The 20265-nt window shown below is 46.8% G+C and overlaps 1 protein-coding gene across 1 annotated transcript in view; it reads right to left on the bottom strand.

Moving 5' to 3' along the window:
- LOC126259298 (uncharacterized) overlaps nucleotides 1–20265 on the bottom strand; it is a 252725-nt gene that overhangs the window by 154379 nt on the left and 78081 nt on the right. Inside the window, exon 2 of the mRNA XM_049955964.1 lies at nucleotides 757–1026. Coding sequence (XP_049811921.1) covers nucleotides 757–1005 — 249 coding nt within the window. The 5' untranslated portion in view covers nucleotides 1006–1026. The remainder of the gene's footprint in view (nucleotides 1–756; nucleotides 1027–20265) is intronic.

Raw genomic sequence — 20265 nt, 5'->3', positions numbered from 1 at the left:
TTAGGGTTATCGTCAACTGCACGAAGAATTGCCTCGTCCATTGCGGGTGTTCTCGTCGTTCTAGGTCTTCCCCAGTCGCGAGTCATAGGCTGGAATGTTCCGTGCTCCCTAAGACGCCGATCAAGTGCTTCGAACGTCTTCCTGTCGGGACACCTTCGTTCTGGAAATCTGTCTCGATACAAACGTACCGCGCCACGGCTATTGCCCCGTGCTAATCCATACATCAAATGGGCATCTGCCAACTCCGGATTTGTAAACATTGCACTGACTGCAAAACCACGTTCGCGATGAACACTAACCTGTTGATGCTACGTACTGATGTGCTTGATGCTAGTACTGTAGAGCAATGAGTCGCATGTCAACACAAGCACCGAAGTCAACATTACCTTCCTTCAATTGGGCCAACTGGCGGTGAATCGAGGAAGTACAGTACATACTGACGAAACTAAAATGAGCTCTAACATGGAAATTGTTTCCGGACACATGTCCACATAACATCTTTTCTTTATTTGTGTGTGAGGAAAGTTTCCCGAAAGTTTGGCCGTACATTTTTGTAACAGGCTGTATATACATGGCGCCGGCCCACCGCCGGTCAGTACATCAGCGCACCCGATGACGGCAACGTGGCCGATTGCCGAAATATTGTGCCCTATGCACACTCATACCAGGCTGTTCACCCGGGATTTATTTCGTCACAAGAATGGTGAGACGAACGTCCGCTGGCGAGGCCAGAGTACAGGAGAAGAGACTGCGCACCTGGTCTCGCCGGCCGCTGATGGTGCCCCCGCCGCTGAGGATGGCGCCGTTGTCGGTGAGCCTGAGGCGGCGGCCGGGCTCCCGCGCGGGCAGCACCTTGGCCACGCCGGGCCCCAGCGCCGGCAGCCCGGGCGGACGGCCGCGGCCCTCCCGCGGGTACGAGTTGGCCCACGACTGCTGCGGCGCCGGCTGCTGCTGCTGCCGCGACAACTGCTGCTGCTGCTGCCACTGCGACGACGAGTTGCCCATCGCGGCGCAGCTCGCTCATTCCTGCAACAGCCCAGGTGCTTGTCAGCCCTTCCACAGGGGCTCTCCAGCCAAACTTCCTTGTACCCATTTCAGGACGTTTAGACTTCCTGTAAAAAAAAAACAAAAAAAAAAAAACTGCGAAGCACCAGAACAAGTGATCGGATGTCAATGAATCTTTTCCTATAGGTACACACGATTCGCAGGTATGTAAATACACTACTGGCCATTAAAATTGCCACACCACGAAGATGACGTGCTACAGACGCGAAATTTAACCGACAGGAAGAAGATACTGCGATATCCAAATCATTAACTTTTCAGAGCATTCACAAAAGGTTGGCGCCGGTGGCGACACCAACAACGTGCTGAGATGAGGAAAGTTTCCAACCCATTTCTCATACGTAAACAGCAGTTGACCGGCGTTGCCTAGTCAAACGTTGTTGTGATGCCTTGTGTAACCAGGAGAAATGCGTACCATCAAGTTTCCGACTTTGATAAAGGTCGGCTTGTACCATATGGCGATTGCGGTTTATCGTATCGCGACATTCCTGCTCGCATTGGTCGAGATCCAATGACTTAGCAGAATATGGCATCGGTGGGTTCAGGAGGGTAATACGGAACGCCGTGGTGGATCCCAACGGTCTCGTATCACTAGCAGTCGAGATGACAGGCGTCTTATCCGCATGGCTGTAACGGATCGTGCAGCCACGTCTCGGTCCCTGAGTCAACAGATGGGGACGTTTGCAAGACAACAACCATCTGCACCAACAGTTCTACGACGTTTGCAGCAGCATGGGCTATCAGCTCGGAGACCATGGCTGCGATTACCTTTGACGCTCCATCACAGACAGGAACGCCTGCGATGGTGTACTCGACGACGAACCTGGGTGCACGAATGGCAAAACGTCATTTTTTCGGATGAATCCACGTTCTGTTTACAGCATCACGATGGTCGCATTCGTGTTTGGCGACATCGCGGTGAACGGACATTGGAAGCTTGTATTCGTCATCGCCATACTGGCGTATCATCCGGCGTGATGGTATGGGGTGCCATCGGTTACACGTCTCGGTCACCTCTTGTTCGCATTGACGGCACTTTGAACGGTGGACGTTACATTCCAGATGTGTTACGACCCTTGGCTCTACCCTTTATACGATCCTTGCGAAACCCTACATTTCACCAGGATAATGTACGACCTCATGTTGCAGGTCCTGTACAGGCCTTTCTGGATACAAAAAATGTTCGACTGCTGCCCTGGCCAGCACATTCTCTAGATCTCTCACCAATTGAAAACGTCTGGTCAATGGTGGCCGAGCAACTGGCTCGTCACAATACCCCAGTCACTACTCTTGATGAACTGTGGTATCGTGTTGAAGCTGCATAGGCAGCTGTACCTGTACACGCCATCCGAGCTCTGTTTGACTCAAGGCCAGAGGTGGTTGTTCTGGGTACTGATTTCTCAGGATCTATGCACTCAAATCGCGTGAAAATATAATCACATGTCAGTTCTAGTATAATATATTTGTCCAATAAATACCCGTTTATCATCTGCATTTCTTCTTGCCGTAGCGATTTTAATGGCCAGCAGTGTAATTAGACTAGGAATTTTCTGCGACAAGTAGAACGGTCACCAGTGTCCATCAGTGTTGTTTGTGTTTGGTTCTGTTATCAGCCCTGATTAGACATATAAAGTGCGAGAGTAGAGTCAGATTTTTAGTGATCACTGTGAATGACAGAGAGACGCCGCGTACACGTGCGAGGCAGCTTTGTCAGCATCTCACAGAGTTTAAAAGGGGGTTCATTATGCGTCTCCATTTGGCCAGCTGGTCGATTCTGGCAGTATCCAGATTTGTGGGGCATTCGTAGGTGACAGTGGCTCAAATGTTGGGCTGCACGGGAATATGAGAGTAGGCATGCTCGTCGCCAAGGTTCCAGTCGGCCACGTGTGACCACCACAAGGGAGACACGCCGTACCGAGCACTAAGCGCGAGGTACCCCATGCATATCTGCACCTGACATCCGACGACGAGTAATGGACTCCCTGCAGCTCTTTCTCATCGTGCACCACTGGTCAGAGACTAACGGCAACCGTATTCTACATCTACATCTACATCTACATCGACATCTACATTTATACTCCGCAAACCACCCAACGGTGTGTGGCGGAGGGCACTGTACGTGCCGCTGTCATTACCTCCCTTTCCTGTTCCAGTCGTGTACGGTTCGCGAGAACAGCGACTGTCGGAAAGCCTCCGTGCTCGCTCGAATCTCTCTGATTTTACATTCGTGATCTCCTCCGCAGGTATAAGTCGGGGGAAGCAATATATTCCATACCTCATCCAGAAACGCACCCTCTCGAAACCTGGACAGCAAGCTACACCGCGATGCAGGGCGCCTCTCTTGCAGAGTCTGCAAGACATGTCCTTAACGCCATCACGCTTACAAAATAACCCTGTGACGAAACGCGCCGCACTTCTTTGGATCTTCTCTATCTCCTCTGCCAACCCGACGTAGTACAGATCCCACACTGATGAGCAATACTCAAGTATAGGTCGAACGAGCTTTTTGTAAGTCACCTCCTTTGTTGATGGACTACATTTTCTAAGGACTCTCCCAATGAATCTCAACCTGGTACCCGCCTTAGCAACAATTAATTTTATATGATCATTCCACTTCAAATCGTTCCGCACGCATGCTCCCAGATATTTTACAGAAGTAACTGCTACCAGTGTTTGTTCCGCTATCTGTTGCCACACAGCTGGTGTGATATTCCGTAGGCTCTTACTTTGTTTATCATGCTCTGGTACTGTAGACTGCAATAACGCTTCATAGGCTAGACCGTCTTCTAGATTTGTGATGGCGGAGCGGGAGGGAGACAGTGTTAGCACCTTTTTAACCCTCCCCCCCCCCCCCCCCCCCGACGCATGTTCGTCGCATCGGTACACTGCTGCTGCCAGTGGAAATCAGTGTTGGCAGATAGAGGTAGGTTCCTCGCGGCATCCAATATATGGCAATCTTGAAGACTAGCGAGAATTTTCAGTGAGACACTGAACATTTTATACTAAATTCGCGTATAAGACACACCTGAATTTTGGATGCAATTTTTCGAACAAAAAAGTGCGTCTTAAGGTCCGTAAAATACGACGAGATAGGATGACTTAGCAGGCCAGTCGAAGCGTGATTGGGTGCCTGCGTGTTTCTCAAACCAAGAATGTAGCAGTGTCTATCAGCTCTGTGAACAAGACAATTACAATTTCTGGATAGGGGTATCCACAGCACACTCGTCTGGAAGCTGTAGAAGAGACAGCAACAATTCGTCATCGAAGATGTTGAAATAAACATCCTTTTTTTTCATTTTCAGAGTAATCTGACGGCGAAGCCCCACGCCATTGTGCGAAAAACACTCGCAAGGCATCAGAGAACAACTTCTGGCCTGAACTAACCCGTCATTAGCCCTTGACTACACTCGACGTACTGTATAATTGGAAAAAGGCCTCATGGCGACTTCTCGGGCCGACTAGCTGCCTCCAGTCAACTGCAAAAATGTTCAAATGTGTGTGAAATTTTATGGGACTTAAGTGCTAAGGTCATCAGTCCCTAAGCTTACACACTACTTAACCTAAATTATCCTAAGGACAAACACACGCACCCGTGCTCGAGGGAGGATTCGAAACTCCGCCGGGACCAGCCGCACAGTGCATGACTGCAGCGCCTGAGACCGCTCGCCTAATCCCGCGCGGCTCCAGTCAACTGCCGTCCAGTTTCTGTGTTGTTCAGCTAGTCCATTAAGGAGCTGTAGTTTTACACGGTGTAGTAAGCATTGGGATTTTGCGAGGTACCGGACTCCAAATGTCTATTGCGTGCAGTTCCGTTCGGAAACTGGTTAAGCAGACCTGCATTCACAAACAGCAGCAACTTCAGTCGGATTTGAAACCGACTGTCACTCAAAAGGCATGACCCTGGTCTCTGGCCTCTAGCGGTCAGCCGGCCGCGCTGGCCGAGCGGTTCTAGGCGCTTCAGTCCGGAACCGCGCGACTGCTACGGTCGCAGGTTCGAATCCTGCCTCGGGCATGGATGTGTATGATGTCCTTAGGTTAGTTAGGTTTAAGTAGTTCTAAGTTCTAGGGGACTGATGACCTCAGATGTTAAGTCCCATAGTGCTCAGAGCCATTTGAACCTTTTTTCTAGCGGTCAGGATCTTTTTACGAATGCTGTTGTTGTCATGTCGCGTTTCGTGGCTGCAGCGGTACGGTGTACCTTGTAGACACGTAGACACCAACAAATGTGGCAGCTTCTTTCACAGCGAGGTCACGTGCACTTACAAACACGGTAGCTCGCATCTGTCACGTCTTAGCATCGACCCGTGTTACTGTACTGATTGCATACACGTGACTGATATGCACGCCTCGACTTAAACGACTGTTGGGGGAGGGGATGGGGTGTCCACAAGACCTCCTGGTACCAGTTCTTCACCGTCTACAGCGCCGCACAGCTACGAGGGTGCTATTTTGTCCTGTAAGCTCAAATGCAACCTGAGACTTTTTGCGGATGATGCTGTGGTATATAGAGAGGTTGTAACAATGGAAAATTGTACTGAAATGCAGGAGGATCTGCAGCGAATTGACGCATGGTGCAGGGAATGGCAATTGAATCTCAATGTAGACAAGTGTAATGTGCTGCGAATACATAGAAAGATAGATCCCTTATCATTTAGCTATAATATAGCAGGTCAGCAACTGGAAGCAGTTAATTCAATAAATTATCTGGGAGTACGCATTAGGAGTGATTTAAAATGGAATGATCATATAAAGTTGATCGTCGGTAAGGCAGATGCCAGACTGAGATTCATTGGAAGAATCCTAAGGAAATGCAATCCGAAAACAAAGGAAGTAGGTTACATTACGCTTGTTCGCCCACTGCTTGAATACTGCTCAGCAGTGTGGGATCCGTACCAGATAGGGTTGATAGAAGAGATAGAGAAGATCCAATGGAGAGCAGCGCGCTTCGTTACAGGATCATTTAGTAATCGCGAAAGCGTTACGGAGATGATAGATAAACTCCAGTGGAAGACTCTGCAAGAGGGACGCTCAGTAGCTCGGTACGGGCTTTTGTTGAAGTTTCGAGAACATACCTTCACCGAGGAGTCAAGCAGTATATTGCTCCCTCCTACGTATGTCTCGCGAAGTAACCATGAGGATACAATCAGAGAGATTAGAGCCCACACAGAGGCGTACCGAGAATCCTTCTTTCTACGAACAATACGAGACTGGAATAGAAGGGAGAACCGATAGAGGTACTCAAGGTACCCTCCGCCACACACCGTCAGGTGGCTTGCGGAGTATGGATGTAGATGTAGAGCTCTGCGCGTGCAGCGGAAGTAGCATAGCAGGACGTACAACATCGCTGATGAGGCGCGAGTCGCTGCAGCCTGGGTGTCCGGCCGTCGGGGGGGAGGGGGAGGGGAGGGAGGGATGAAGCACACGTGGTGGTCGTTTCCACTGCGGCGTGTGGACGGCACGCACTCGGCGAAAGTACGGGGACGATGTGTTGGCAGCGGGATGGCGGCGCGGGCGCGCTTCTGCAGCCGCCCGCCGTCCTTGGCCATTAGGCATTCAGGGCGAAGGCGGCGGCGGCGGCTGCGGCGGCGTTGCGGAATAGGTCGGCGGCCCGCGGCGCGCGTGATGAAAGCGAGATGGCAGAGAGATCGACCCTGTTCCCCAGTTGGGCGGCGCTGCTCACACACGGCCAGACACCTCGCCTCGCAGATGGACTTTCTCCGTGGGAGCGTCTGCCGGCCGGGAAAGCCTCTCGCGGGTCGGACTCAGGTGTCTGCGCGCGGCGCGCCGCCGCAGTCTCAAACGTGGGCTTCACAGCACGCGCGGCTCTCCTCCCTACTATTTTATTACTTGTTTCCGGACACTAGTTCCTTATCCACCACATTCCGATACGCCAGTGAAGTCAAGCATAACGGGTTAAACTACACTACTGGCAAATAAAATTGCTACACCAAGAAGAAATGCTGATGATAAACGAGTATTCATTGGACAAATATATTATACTAGAACTGACATGTGATAACATTTTCCCGCAATTTGGGTGCATAGATCCTGAGAAATCAGTACCCAGAACAACCACCTCTGGCCGTCATAACGGCCTTGATACGCCTGGGCATTGAGTGAAACAGAGCTCGGATGGCGTGTACAGGTACAGCTGCCCATGCAGCTTCAACACGATACCACAGTTCATCAAGAGTAGTGACTGGCGTATTGTGACGAGCCAGTTGCTCGGCCACCATTCACCAGATGTTTTCAATTGGTGAGAGATCTAGAGAATGTGCTGGCCAGGGCAGCAGTCGAACATTTTCTGTATCAGGAAAGGCCCGTACAGGACCTGCAACATGCGGTCGTACATTATCCTGGTGAAATGTAGGGTTTCGCAAGGATCGTATAAAGGGTAGAGCCAAGGGTCGTAACACATCTGGAATGTAACGTCCACTGTTCAAAGTGCCGTCAATGCGAACAAGAGGTGACCGAGACGTGTAACCGATGGCACCCCATACCATCACGCCGGATGATACGCCAGTATGGCGATGACGAATACAAGCATCCAATGTGCGTTCACCGCGATGTCGCCAAACACGGATGCGACCATCATGATGCTGTAAACAGAACCTGGATTCATCCGAAAAAATGACGTTTTGCCATTCGTGCACCCAGGTTCGTCGTCGAGTACACCATCGCAGGCGCTCCTGTTTGTGATGCAACGTCAAGGGTAACCGCAGCCATGGTCTCCGAGCTGATAGCCCATGCTGCTGCAAACGTCGTCGAACTGTTCGTGCAGATGGTTGTTGTCTTGCAAACGTCCCCATCTGTTGACTCGGGGATCGAGACATGGCTGCACGATCCGTTACAGCCATGCGGATAAGATGCCTGTCATCTCGACTGCTAGTGATGTCAGGCCGTTGGGATCCAGCACTGCGTTCCGTATTACCCTCCTGAACCCACCGATTCCATTTTCTGCTAACAGTCATTGGACCTCGACCAACTCGAGCAGCAATGTCGCAATACGATAAACCGCAATAGCGATAGGCTACAATCCCATCTTTATCAAAGTCGGAAACGTGATGGTACGCATTTGTCATCCTTACACGAGGCATCACAACAACGTTTCACCAGGCAACGCCGTTCAGCTGGTGTTTGTCTATGAGAAATCTGTTGGAAACTTTCCTCATGTCAGCACGTTGTAGGTGTCGCCACCGGCGCCAACCTTGTGTGAATGCTCTGAAAAGCTAATCATTTGCATGTCACAGCATCTTCTTCCCGTCCGTTAAATTTCGCGTCTGTAGCACGTCATCTTCGTGGTGTGGCAGTTTTAATGGACAGTAGTATATCTTAATATTTTTTCCTTTCGTTCGTCTACAACAATACATTTTTGCTGTCTACAGAAATTAATGCGTGGATTAAAAGATCGGTAACAAAGTATTGTGTCACACTCTACCTAATGCCATCGGTTCTCATATTCCGACTTTCACAAGTGCGATGCCGCAACTTCAATCTTTAGTAAGGCTCCTTTGTGTAAGTGTGCCGTTAACCATTGCTGTTGTTGTTGTTGTGGTCTTTAGTCCTGAGACTGGTTTGATGCAGCTCTATGCTACTCTATCCTGTGCAAGCTTCTTCATCTCCCTGTACCTACTGCAACCTACATCCTTCTGAATCTGCTAAGTGTATTCGTCTCTTGGTCTCCCTCTACGATTTTTACCCTCCACACTGCCCTCCAATGCTAAATTTGTGATTCCTCGATGCCCCAAAACATGTCCTACCAACCGATCCCTTCTTCTAGTCAAGTTGTGCCACAAACTTCTCTTCTCCCCAATCCTATTCAATACCTCCTCATTAGTTACGTGATCTACCCACATTATCTTCAGCATTCTTCTGTAGCTCCACATTTCGAGAGCTTCTATTCTCTTCTTGTCCACACTAGTTATCGTCCATGTTTCACTTCCATACATGGCTACACTCCATACAAATACTTTCAGAAACGACTTCCTGACACTTAAATCTATACTCGATGTTAACAAATTTCTCTTCTTCAGAAACGATTTCCTTGCCATTGCCAGTCTACATTTTATATCCTCTCTACTTCGACCATCATCAGTTATTTTACTCCCTAAATAGCAAAACTCCTTTACTACTTTAAGTGTCTCATTTCCTCATTATGACAGGGAATATATTAGCTGCTAATGAATCAGGAGAGCGACAAAAGAATGGCTGTCTGGGAGGTGTAGAAATCAACCTTCTATCGGATGTATGTGCTACACATTCAAGAAATGTTCAAAACAAACCGTTAACTTGCAGCGTGAACACCGAACGAAAAGTGTCGCGCCACAGTGGTCACAAACATTTGCATCAGCAAGCTCGAAGGCGAACTCTTTGGGAGTTACAAGTCGTGCAGGAAGATTAGCTAAGTAACCACTCTTAAACAATACGTATAGAATGATGTTGGTGTAACGGGCTGATGAGTACTGATGGAACGTGATGGCATGCAACCGAACGTGAAACAGTCTGTCATGGGACTGGCTATTCCTTAAGGTGTAGCTGCACACAGTGCGATAATATGTTTTATTGACACCGGAAAAACAAACATCCAGAGACTGAATTTGTCCAGTGGTTCCAAGTGATATGAATTGCAAGGTGACACACTTCTCATGGGGGATAGTTCCCTATGACCTTTGTACGTTGACCAGGAATCGAGCAAAAACAAGTTGTTTTGACCAGGTATTGGCCAAAACCAGCGCTCATATCATGGATGTAGTTCTCTTACGCCAATTTCACGCTTATTGCCTACTGTGACGTAAATATTCCCTGCTACCCTTGCAGTATCACGCACACTACAAAGAACTTAGGGAGCAGAATACTTCCAGCTTCTCGCAGCACAATAAATAACTTTCCAGCCAATTAACCATCCAGATTAACAGTCTGCACAACTATATACGAATGCGTTAAGGCATTGATGTTAGTTGATCTTGATACAACTCTCTTGGGACCTCTAACTTCGAGGGTTCCTTTCATATCGATTTCCCCTTCAAATCCCGATTGGTCGGAGTGGAAAACAAATTCCTTATCGAACGATGGGATAAGTTTGCTTACCTCATCTACAAATTTTCGACCCGATTCCGCAGTTTGCTGTGCTTCGTCAAGTTGACGCTTTGTTTGAAATTTCGTTATCTTAAGTCTTCCAATTCTGTAGCACTTTTCGAAGTTATTCAACCGTCCACTGCTTCCGTTGAAATCACTGTAATCCACTTCGCGCGCAATCTGATGTGCATAACATATTACTTCACTATCAAGCACACCCTATAAATTGTGTCGAGCATCCCTTGAACGAGCAAACACCATTTTTTGTAAGAAGAGCGTCTTGTCCTCCGATGGATACCCGCAATTTTTCTTGTACTCTATACGGTCATATTGCTACTTACTTATCCAAAATCTGTTCATATTTCTCTTTTTTTTATTATACTTCGTATGATCTTCCATGTAGGTAATTTTGTTTAGTACCCGCTCCTTGAACAACAAATGTCCTTTAGTACGTTTGAAACGTCCCCTTAGAAAAATTAATGAATTACTGTGCTGGTAAACCCCTTACGTTATTTGATTTTCAAACAGCTGAGCAAAACTGAACGTACTCAGACATTTCTCTCTTTACTTATTCTGATCATCACTAAACTGACACACAATATTTTTAGCGCAACGCAATCTGACTTTCAATAATCCCTACAAAAGAATGGCCCTGACTAACAATAACCTATACCTTTCATGAATCACTTACCTCACAAAAATCTTCGTTACTCGAACTACTGCAAAACAGCGAACGCCAATAGTCCCAGCTAAATAAAAGATTCTAACTACTGAAGGCACTAACTACTGATAGGCATAGTTAGCAAATGAAAGATTTTGATACAGAACAAACAATGTATTTACCTTAATAGTGTTCAAAAGTCATAATATATATATATATCAGTTCATGACATCCAGTCTTACAACTTGACTCTCTCTGATGGACACACGTCCAGATCTCAAAACTCCGCCATCTCACTCCCCACATCCACCACTGCTGGTGGCTCACCTCCAACTGCGCAACGCTACGCGCTGTTCACATCCAACTGCCCAGCACTACAATAGCGACTATTCCAACAATGCCAACCAGCCACAGACTTCACACAGCACAGTCAGTAATTTTCATATACAGCGCTACGTGGCGTGCCGGCCGCGGTGGTCTCGCGGTTCTAGGCGCGCAGTCCGGAACCGTGCGACTGCTACGGTCGCAGGTTCGAATCCTGCCTCGGGCATGGATGTGTGTGATGTCCTTAGGTTAGTTAGGTTTAAGTAGTTCTAAGTTCTAGGGGACTAATGACCACAGCAGTTGAGTCCCATAGTGCTCAGAGCCATTTTGAGCTACGTGGCGTTACCAACATAAAAACCTAAACAGCCTACTTACACGTTTCACTGGAGACGGAATTCGTGGCTCCCTGTCCGACAAATATGATGAACTACATGGTTCTAAACCTGTTTCTATACCGCTTTAACTTGTTAAGCACATAAGGACATTACTGTACGCCTCATGTACGTACACAACACCACACATTGCACTGACTCATCTCGCAGAAACGTTAATATTCCATCTGCTAGTTCTTTCTCACTCTGCGAAATTCCTTGGGTTCCTTTCTGATGAAATTTCAACTTCGCTAACTTCTTGTAGATACAATGCAGTGTTTCTGTTTATCCTTGCCAGTGTTCTGCTTTATATCAACACCAGCAGCACTGTGGCACTGTTGTGAGTTACTCGTGGACTAAGCAGTTGAAAACCGCTCCGTAGTCTCATGCTGTTCTCGTGTCTGGATACCTCCAGTCCCGTTCCCTGTTGCCATCATCAGCCAGTATTGTCGTTGTGTGGGAGGCAGCAAGTGGGGCGTCGAATGCAGTAAGCACTATTTGCCTTTTGCGGCCTCGGACTCAAGGTGTTCCTTGTCAGTATACACTGCCGAATATGCACTGAAGGCTTGTTGGAGGAGACTGTTTCCAAAATCAATACTGAACAGCACTTAAGACCAATACAAGAAGGAAACGAAGATGAGGTGCTGCTAAATAATGTTCGTCCTAACTTCACTGTACAGAAGCGAATACTAAACACTTGGGGGGGGGGGGGGGGGGCAGCACTGGAATGCAGTCCACTGAAATGATATTTCTTTTGAACCATTAACGGACACTCTAAAGAAGATAAGGAACGAAAATACAGGGGATAATTAAATGTATTCTGCATAATGCATGAAAGAAGCGAGTACAGGAAACGTCGGAGTGTTCCACATTTCAGGTTTGCGAACCCCTATAAGTCTGTGAGAATTTTGTAGAGTTACATCAAGAAATAACATCACTCTCAGCCTGCGGCTATGTTGACGAGTTTTTGATAAGATATACCCATACGTTTGGTTTTGTCTCACGCCAGCTTATAGGAAAGTGTAACTTGTAACTCATGTTTCTGAGGTTTTGTTCGCGTCGGCAGTGTTCTCCAAACAGGGTTCACCAAACAAAGTATCCAGTAGTACCTAGAATCCCTGTTTGTTATGAAGAGAAGCTCTTGTAAATAAAAGAAACGATAAAGAAAGGGCCGGCCGTTGTGGCCAAGCGGTTCTAGGCGCTTCAGTCCGGAATCACGCGGCTGCTACGGTCGCAGGTTCGAATCCTGCCACGGGCATGGATGTGTGCCATGGGTTTCTTGAGAGGACTTTCGATAAGCTTCTCCCACGTTAGTCATTGAAGACTTGACGCATTGCCCTCTTGACACACTAACCCATTTCATCCGGCATATCTCTATCTAAAGCCCTATGCTTTATTTCTGACTTATTGTGTGACATCTATGTCTTCAAAGACGCCGTATACCTCCCACCATGAAACGTGCTACTACGGATACATCTTCTGTCCACTGCTTGGTCAGCTTTTCTAGTGAACTTTAACGACGGTTCCTCTACAAGCTCCTATCCAAAACTAAATGTTTCAAACTTCCTGGCAGATTAAAACTGTGTGCCGGACCGAGACTCCGTCGTTAAAGTTCACTAATTCTGTAAATGTTTCAAGTTTATTCTTAGTATCAGAAATTGCTGTCTCTTTATGTTGTTCACTGAACATGTAAACCTTTCTACTTATTTTAGCTGCCCTCCATAGTTGGGGCTACTCCGGGCACCATGGAGCTGAAAACCATAGCCTAAAGTGACCGTAACGTAGACGTCTGTTGAGTGAACTCTGCACAGTGCAGGATACATTCAGGCCCATTATCCTGCCATTGCTATCACGCTGGGGCAGTGGGCTCTCCCAGCAAGACAATGCTCTCGCGTTATTCACAGTGCTCTACAAGGTTCAAAACTGGTTCAAATGGCTCTGAGTACTATGGGACTTAACATCTAAGGTCATCAGTCCCCTATAACTTAGAACTACTTAAACCTAACTAACCTAAGAACATCACACACATCCATGCCCGAGTCAGGATTCCAGACTGAAGCGCCTAGAGCCGCTCGGCCACTCCGGCCGGCGCTCTACAAGGTTTCCGTCTCCAGACTGTTCACTAAACCTATACCTCACGAAGCATTCGTGGTACAGAGTGGAAAACTGTCAGCTACAGAGTACGTTGAAACTCTATACATTTCACTAAATACTGTGTATCTTACATGAAACACGACGGGAAATTTTACTGTGTTATGAAGAGGTTCGCTTTCCATTTCTAATTCCTCCATTGACACGCGTGGATGGCGGTGGCATTCCAGAAGCGTTTCTAACGATCACGGCAGCCGCATTTTCCCGCCGTATATCGTGCGTAAAGTGCGTCGTGAAACCTGTTCCACCGGGACTGGGGTATGCAGCCCCGGAGTGAAAGGCAGCGGGCCATAATGAATTCAGCGGAAGACTGGGCGGCCCAGCTGGCTGTGCTTCGCCGTGGAGTCCGCCTCTCTGTGGACCACGGGGCTCTCCAGGATACGCCTCGCAAGGTCACTCCAATGTCACGGGAAAAGGAAGGAAGATCAGAATTTAAAGTGCACTCGACGGCGAGATCGTCAGAGGCGGGCAATGCCCCAGAACTAATAAACTATTCAAATGAGAGTTCCTGGAAAGGGCTAGAGTTATTTTACTCTACATACGAAGGAAAAATCTCTTTGTTGTGAAGACGATATAGAAGCTTCTCATCGCCAAGACTAATTGGTATAGCTTTCAAAATCCGACAACTGCGAGAAGTACACTGTAGGGATGTGCCAAGCAATTGATTAAACGTAAGCTCAAGAAAAACGCTATCACAGATAAATCAACATAGCTGTCTATTCGGTACACACATAGATGGTTACGTTCATCAGTTTAGTCTTGTTTCCAGATGTATTTTCTCTCCAGAATAAAGTATCGTATGCCCTGACAGTGCTACATTAAGTCTGATGTTTGTTATCTACGTGAAGCTAAGCAGGTTTCTTGTATGAAAGTAACTTTTCGGCTATTTTCAAGTGACTTACATTTCTTTTGATTCTGCTTTATCTCTACAAACCAGCTGTGCACTATGTCCTCAACAATTTCGTGTAGATATTTCAGTTTTGTCTCCAAAAAAAGTCGTAAATTTCTGCATTACTGTAACAATCTTGACAAATTGACTTCAAACATGGGCCTACACACCACCACCCACGTATATACTTTAGAAACCCACACTAACGGCAAGAAAAAATAATGCCGCAGGTATCTCTCTCAACCAAGTCACTCGGTATCGTAGCAAGTATGGTGTAGATAAAATGTTCACGACTCAATAGAATGCGAACGGTGGTGCGTGATAAGCTGTGATGTACCTGTATTACTACCAGCCACGCCAAGCGGTCTATCCTAGGCGGCTACGGACGACGCCAGAGCCAAATGGAAGACGGCTTTGTCCAGGCTGGATGTGATGGCCTGGCCCTCCCGTAATCCATTGTGGTTCAAACCTATCAGGCTGGCATAACAGCTGCTGACTTCTCCTTGAATGCAGGCGTTTTCCAGCACCTGCTAAAAAGAACTTTCTCAGACTCCATGCAGACAGCTACAGTTTGCAGAGAAGTTCTGTTAGTGACAGCACGGAATGACCAGTGGAAACGACTGCCTGTGTTCTTGCTCATGTATTGTTTCTGTGGAGATTGTCAGGGTAAGCTGCCGGAGGTGATGTATCGACTGTTAACCTTGTGTATTTGCCATTCTAGTAGTCGGACCTCGCGATCTCGCTCATTGCAGATACGCAATTTAGTTATATTTTTATTTATATTGTAGTACTGTCGTTTTACGTTGATGACGCATACTTTGTTTATTTGTAGTTATGTCTTTGCAATTTTCAAGCTGTTAGGTTAGTTTCATAATCGCTACCGTGCTGTTAATCATGGTTGCTCCGCTGCCTGTTTGCACCAAAGAGAAGCAACGTTCAGTGATCCGTTTTTTTGTGATCGGAAGGCGTATCAGGGGCCGAAATTCATCGAAGACTTTCGGAACAGTACGGGAACAGTGTTTTGCCACAACGGAATGTCTACGAATGGCTTGAAAAATTCCGAAATGGTCGCACAAGTGTTACGCGCGATGGAGGAGCCGGACGACCGTTTACCGCCACAAATGAAGAAACCATTGAGCGTTCACGTGAAATGAATCTCTTCGACAGACGATTAACTATTGACGAAGTGGCACATCGTCTGCAGATTAGTCACGGTTCTGCCTACGAAATCATCCACAACAGACTTGGCTTTCATAAAGTTCGTGCAAGATGGGTCCCAAAACAACTCACCCAGTTGCATGAACAAACGCGCTTGGACATCTGCAAAAAACATTTGCATCGCTATGGTAACGAAGCGGACAATTTCTTAGACAGTATCATTACTGCTGACGAAACATGGAGCCATTATTACGAGCCAGAGAGTAAACGGCTGAGTATGGAATGGAAACATCCAAATTCGCCGTGCAAGAAAAAGTTCAAGACCCAACCGTTCGCAGGAAAACTGATGCTTACGGTTTTTTGGGACGCACAAGGTCCAGTACTGGAACATTATGGGGAAAGAGGCACAACAATAAACAGTGTTCGTTAGAGTGAGATGCTTACTGCCAGGCTGAAGTCTGCAATTCGAAGCAGACGCCGAGGATTGCTGTAAAAAAGTGTTGTGTTGTTGCACGACAATGCCCGTCCGCATATTGCTGCCCACACTGCTGAAACGCTTCAGAGACTCAAATTTGAACTACTGGAACATCCTCCATAGAGACCCAATCTTGCCCCTTCTGACTATCACTTGTTTGGTCCACTCAAACAGGCATTAATGGGCCGCCGATTTGCCTCGGACGAAGCAGTGAAAGAAGCGGTGCATTCCTGGCTCGCAGCTCAACCGAGAACCTTCCTTTATGAGGGCATCAGGAAGCTTGTACAATTTTGGACCAAGTGCGTTGAAACGCAAGGAGAGTATTTCGAAAAATGATGTTCTTGTAAGTTTTCTATTTGATTACAATAAGGTTTTATAACTACTTTGCGGATAATAATTGACTTACTCTCGCAGGTAGCTATAGGTTTGAGAGCAATGACGAGATTAACGTCATCTCAATGGTTAAATTGAGGATAGTGGTCAAATTGGAGGTTGTTTCTAAAATTGAGGGGTCCAGGGTAATTAATTTGCAGTAGGTCCGCCACTAAACTGTTCTGAGTAATCGGAGCAATACGCCAAATAATTTATCTCGTGTGCCGCAGATTGCTAACAGTGTTTATAGTCTCTTCACTCTAACGTATAAACATAATGTCGGTCCGTGCGGTTAAAGGCGCTGCAGTCTGGAACCGCAAGACCGCTACGGTCGCAGGTTCGAATCCTGCCTCGGGCATGGATGTTTGTGATGTCCTTAGGTTAGTTAGGTTTAACTAGTTCTAAGTTCTAGGGGACTAATGACCTCAGCAGTTGAGTCCCATAGTGCTCAGAGCCATTTGAGCCATAATGTCGGTATTGAAGGAAAAATGATACTCAGACTTGTAGAAAGGACGATAGCAGTAAGTAATATCTGTTTGTTTTTGTGAGACAAATCGTTAGATAAAAGTAGCCTCAAAGACAAAACGAAGCATTAATCCTAAGAGAGAACTCTGCGAGAGTAAAATGTTTGTTTTTTGGATAAGCCAGTCGTGTTCTACGATACAAATATCCAAGAACTGCTGCAGGTGCTTGGGTAACGTAAGGACGTAGTTAATTTTTATTTCACTGTCAGGAAGATATATCATCGTAACAGCTGCAAAACATGTATTATACGTGTCTAGAAAGAAACTACACCTATTTCGCTGAAATTCTTCTGAGTGTTTCACCGCTGCCGTGTTGTGATAAAATTGCCGACTACTATTGCAGGATGACTGCATCTAGCCCGTTCGCAGTAAGACGCGGTCATCTTTTGTACGTACCGAAGGACACATAGCACACAAACTGAGTTCCACTCTGTTTTCTGTCTGTCTTCCCTTTTCTCGTGGCAATTGCGACCCGTCTTCTTCTCGTTACTATCTTAAATCTGTGAATCCCTTGAAGCTTGCCCTGGATGACAGCGATTAGAGTTTCGGATGTCCATCAGCCTGCCAGGTCATGGATTCACTGTCTGGCTCCATCTTTTGATTCAACTACGTTTTCTTTGATTTTTCTTTCAAGTTCAAGAGGAGAAAGCCTCATGGGCCTCATGTTACTGCTGGCAGCTGTTTCCGTTGTGGTAGATCGTATATGACAAGATGCTAGTGCTTTTCTTTTGCAATTTTTTTGGGCTTAATTAGTATTTTACGGTATACACATTTCCTCGAGCACTATATGTATCTGCACTACGTAAGTCACTTGGTATGAAAGTCGGCGAGGGCTTTCAGCGACAGAATGACTACATAGCCAGTCCTGAGATACAGACATTACACGGATTCCTTCTGCTGCCACCTTGTACTGGGCTGTGTAGCAGCTGTGGTGTTCTTCAAACGATTTCTGGGGCTTTTGAGTATTCCCGTATAAGGAAGCCGAGTAATGCACGGTAATTCGTAGCAGAATAATAATGTAATTATGATTAATTCGGTTTGTTGTCCCAACTGCCTTTTGTGTGAAACTGTGATAAACCCTGTAACATGCAACAATCGAAATGTACAACACAGAACACAAGTACCCTCAGAGAGTACCGCCTCGTGGCGGTCGCCGCTGCGGAAATAGCCCGGCGTAGCGCCCTGGTGTCGCTCTTCCACAGCACTCAGTGAACCCACAACAAAGAGAAAAAAATATAGCTCCTTTCCTACGCCACAACAATATGTTCACATGTGTGTAAATTCCTAAGGGACGAAACTGCTTAGGTCATCGGTCCCTAGACTTACACACTACTTGAACTAACCTATGCTAAGAACAACACACACCCAAGCCCGCGGGAGGACTCGAACCTCCGGTTGGAGGGACCGCGCAGTCCGTGACATGACGCCTCAAACGGCAAGCCCGCTCCGCGCGCAACAATATGTTATGACTAATGTATAGTAAGAAGCATATGGGAATTACAACGGCAGGATACAGTACATTTACTCTCCTCTTGCACCACAAGTACCTTTAATACCTTTGACCTATCTGCTATACCACATCTACAAGTTGCGTGGTTATTTCACAGTGCAAGTTACTTCCTAAATTCTCGGCCAACTCGCTTGCTGCTGCGCGAAATCGCCAGTGCTTATCACTAGAAATGTCAAAGACGGCTTCTGTCGAAACGCGTAGTGGATGACGTAAAGCTGGCCGGAGTGGCCGTGCGGTTCTAGGCGCCACAGTCTAGAGCCGAGCGACCGCTACGGTCGCAGGTTCGAATTCTGCCTCGGGCATGGATGTGTGTGATGTCCTTAGGTTAGTTAGGTTTAATTAGTTCTAAGTTGTAGGAGACTGATGACCTCAGAAGTTAAGTCGCATAGTGCTCAGAGCCATTTGAACCATTTGATGACGTAAAACTTCGTGACAGAAGAAAAAAAATATATTTCTTTCATTGTGATTAACAATCGCAATCCTCGCGACATAATCCATAATGGATATAACATCACTGAATTTTGTCAGTCAAATTGGGATTCACCGTGCACACTGTAAAACAAGAGAACAACACATCACGAATGAATTATTCGAATGGGATAGAAATCGGTAGATGTGATGTACAGGTACAGAAAAACAAGTGATTGTGGTTTCACAGAAATGGATGATTTATTCAAGAGAAAGTGTTTCCCAAATTCAGTTAGTCGTTATTGAGTTGGTTCGTTTCTGGCTCTTACGCAAGCAGTTATTCGGCTTGGAATTGATTGACAAAGTTGTTGGATGTCCTTCTGATATATATCGTGCCAATCTTTATCACATTAGTGCGTCAGATAGTCAGAATTCTCTGCTGGTTGAAGGGCACTGCCCATAACGCGGCGCCGGCCAGAGTGGCCGAGCGGTTCTAGGCGCTACAGTTCGGAATCGCGCGATCGCAGGTTCGAATCCTGCCTCGGGCATGGATGTGTGTGATGTCCTTGGGTTAGTTAGGTTTAAGTAGTTCTAACTTCTAGGGGACTGATGACCTCAGAAGTTAAGTCTCATAGTGCTCAGGGCCATTTTGAACCCATAACGCGCCAAATGTTCTCAGTTGGCGAACTTGCTGGCCAAGGTAGGGTTTGGCAAGCAGGAAGACAAGCACTAGAGACTCTCGCCGTGTGTGGTCGGCCAAAGTCTTGCTGAAATGTAAGCCTAGGATGGATTGTCATAAAGGGCAACAAAACGGGGCATAGAACGTCTTCGACATAGTGCTGCGCTGCAAGGAGGTCGCCAATCACGACCAGTGAGGTTCTCTTGTTGTTGTTGTGGCGTTCCTTCAGTCCTGAGACTGGTTTGATGCAGCTCTCCATGCAACCCTATCCTGAGCAAGCTTCTTCATCTCCCAGAACTTACTGAAACCTACATCCTTCTGAATCTGCTTAATGTATTCATCTCTTGGTCTCCCTCAACGATTTTTACCCTGCACGCTGCCCTCCAATACTAAATTGATGATCCTTTGATGCCTCAGAATATGCCCTACCAACCGATCCCTTCTTCTAGTCTCTCCAATTTTATTCAATACCTCCTCATTAGTTATATGATCTACCCATCTAATCTTCAGCATTCTTCTGTAGCACCACATTTCGAAAGATTCTATTCTCTTCTTGTCTAAACTATTTATCGTCCACGTTTCACTTCCATACATGGCTACACT

This window comes from Schistocerca nitens, chromosome 5 (assembly GCF_023898315.1).
Source record: "Schistocerca nitens isolate TAMUIC-IGC-003100 chromosome 5, iqSchNite1.1, whole genome shotgun sequence".
NCBI lineage: Eukaryota > Metazoa > Arthropoda > Insecta > Orthoptera > Acrididae > Schistocerca > Schistocerca nitens.
This window is presented reverse-complemented; position numbering and strand designations above follow the sequence as displayed.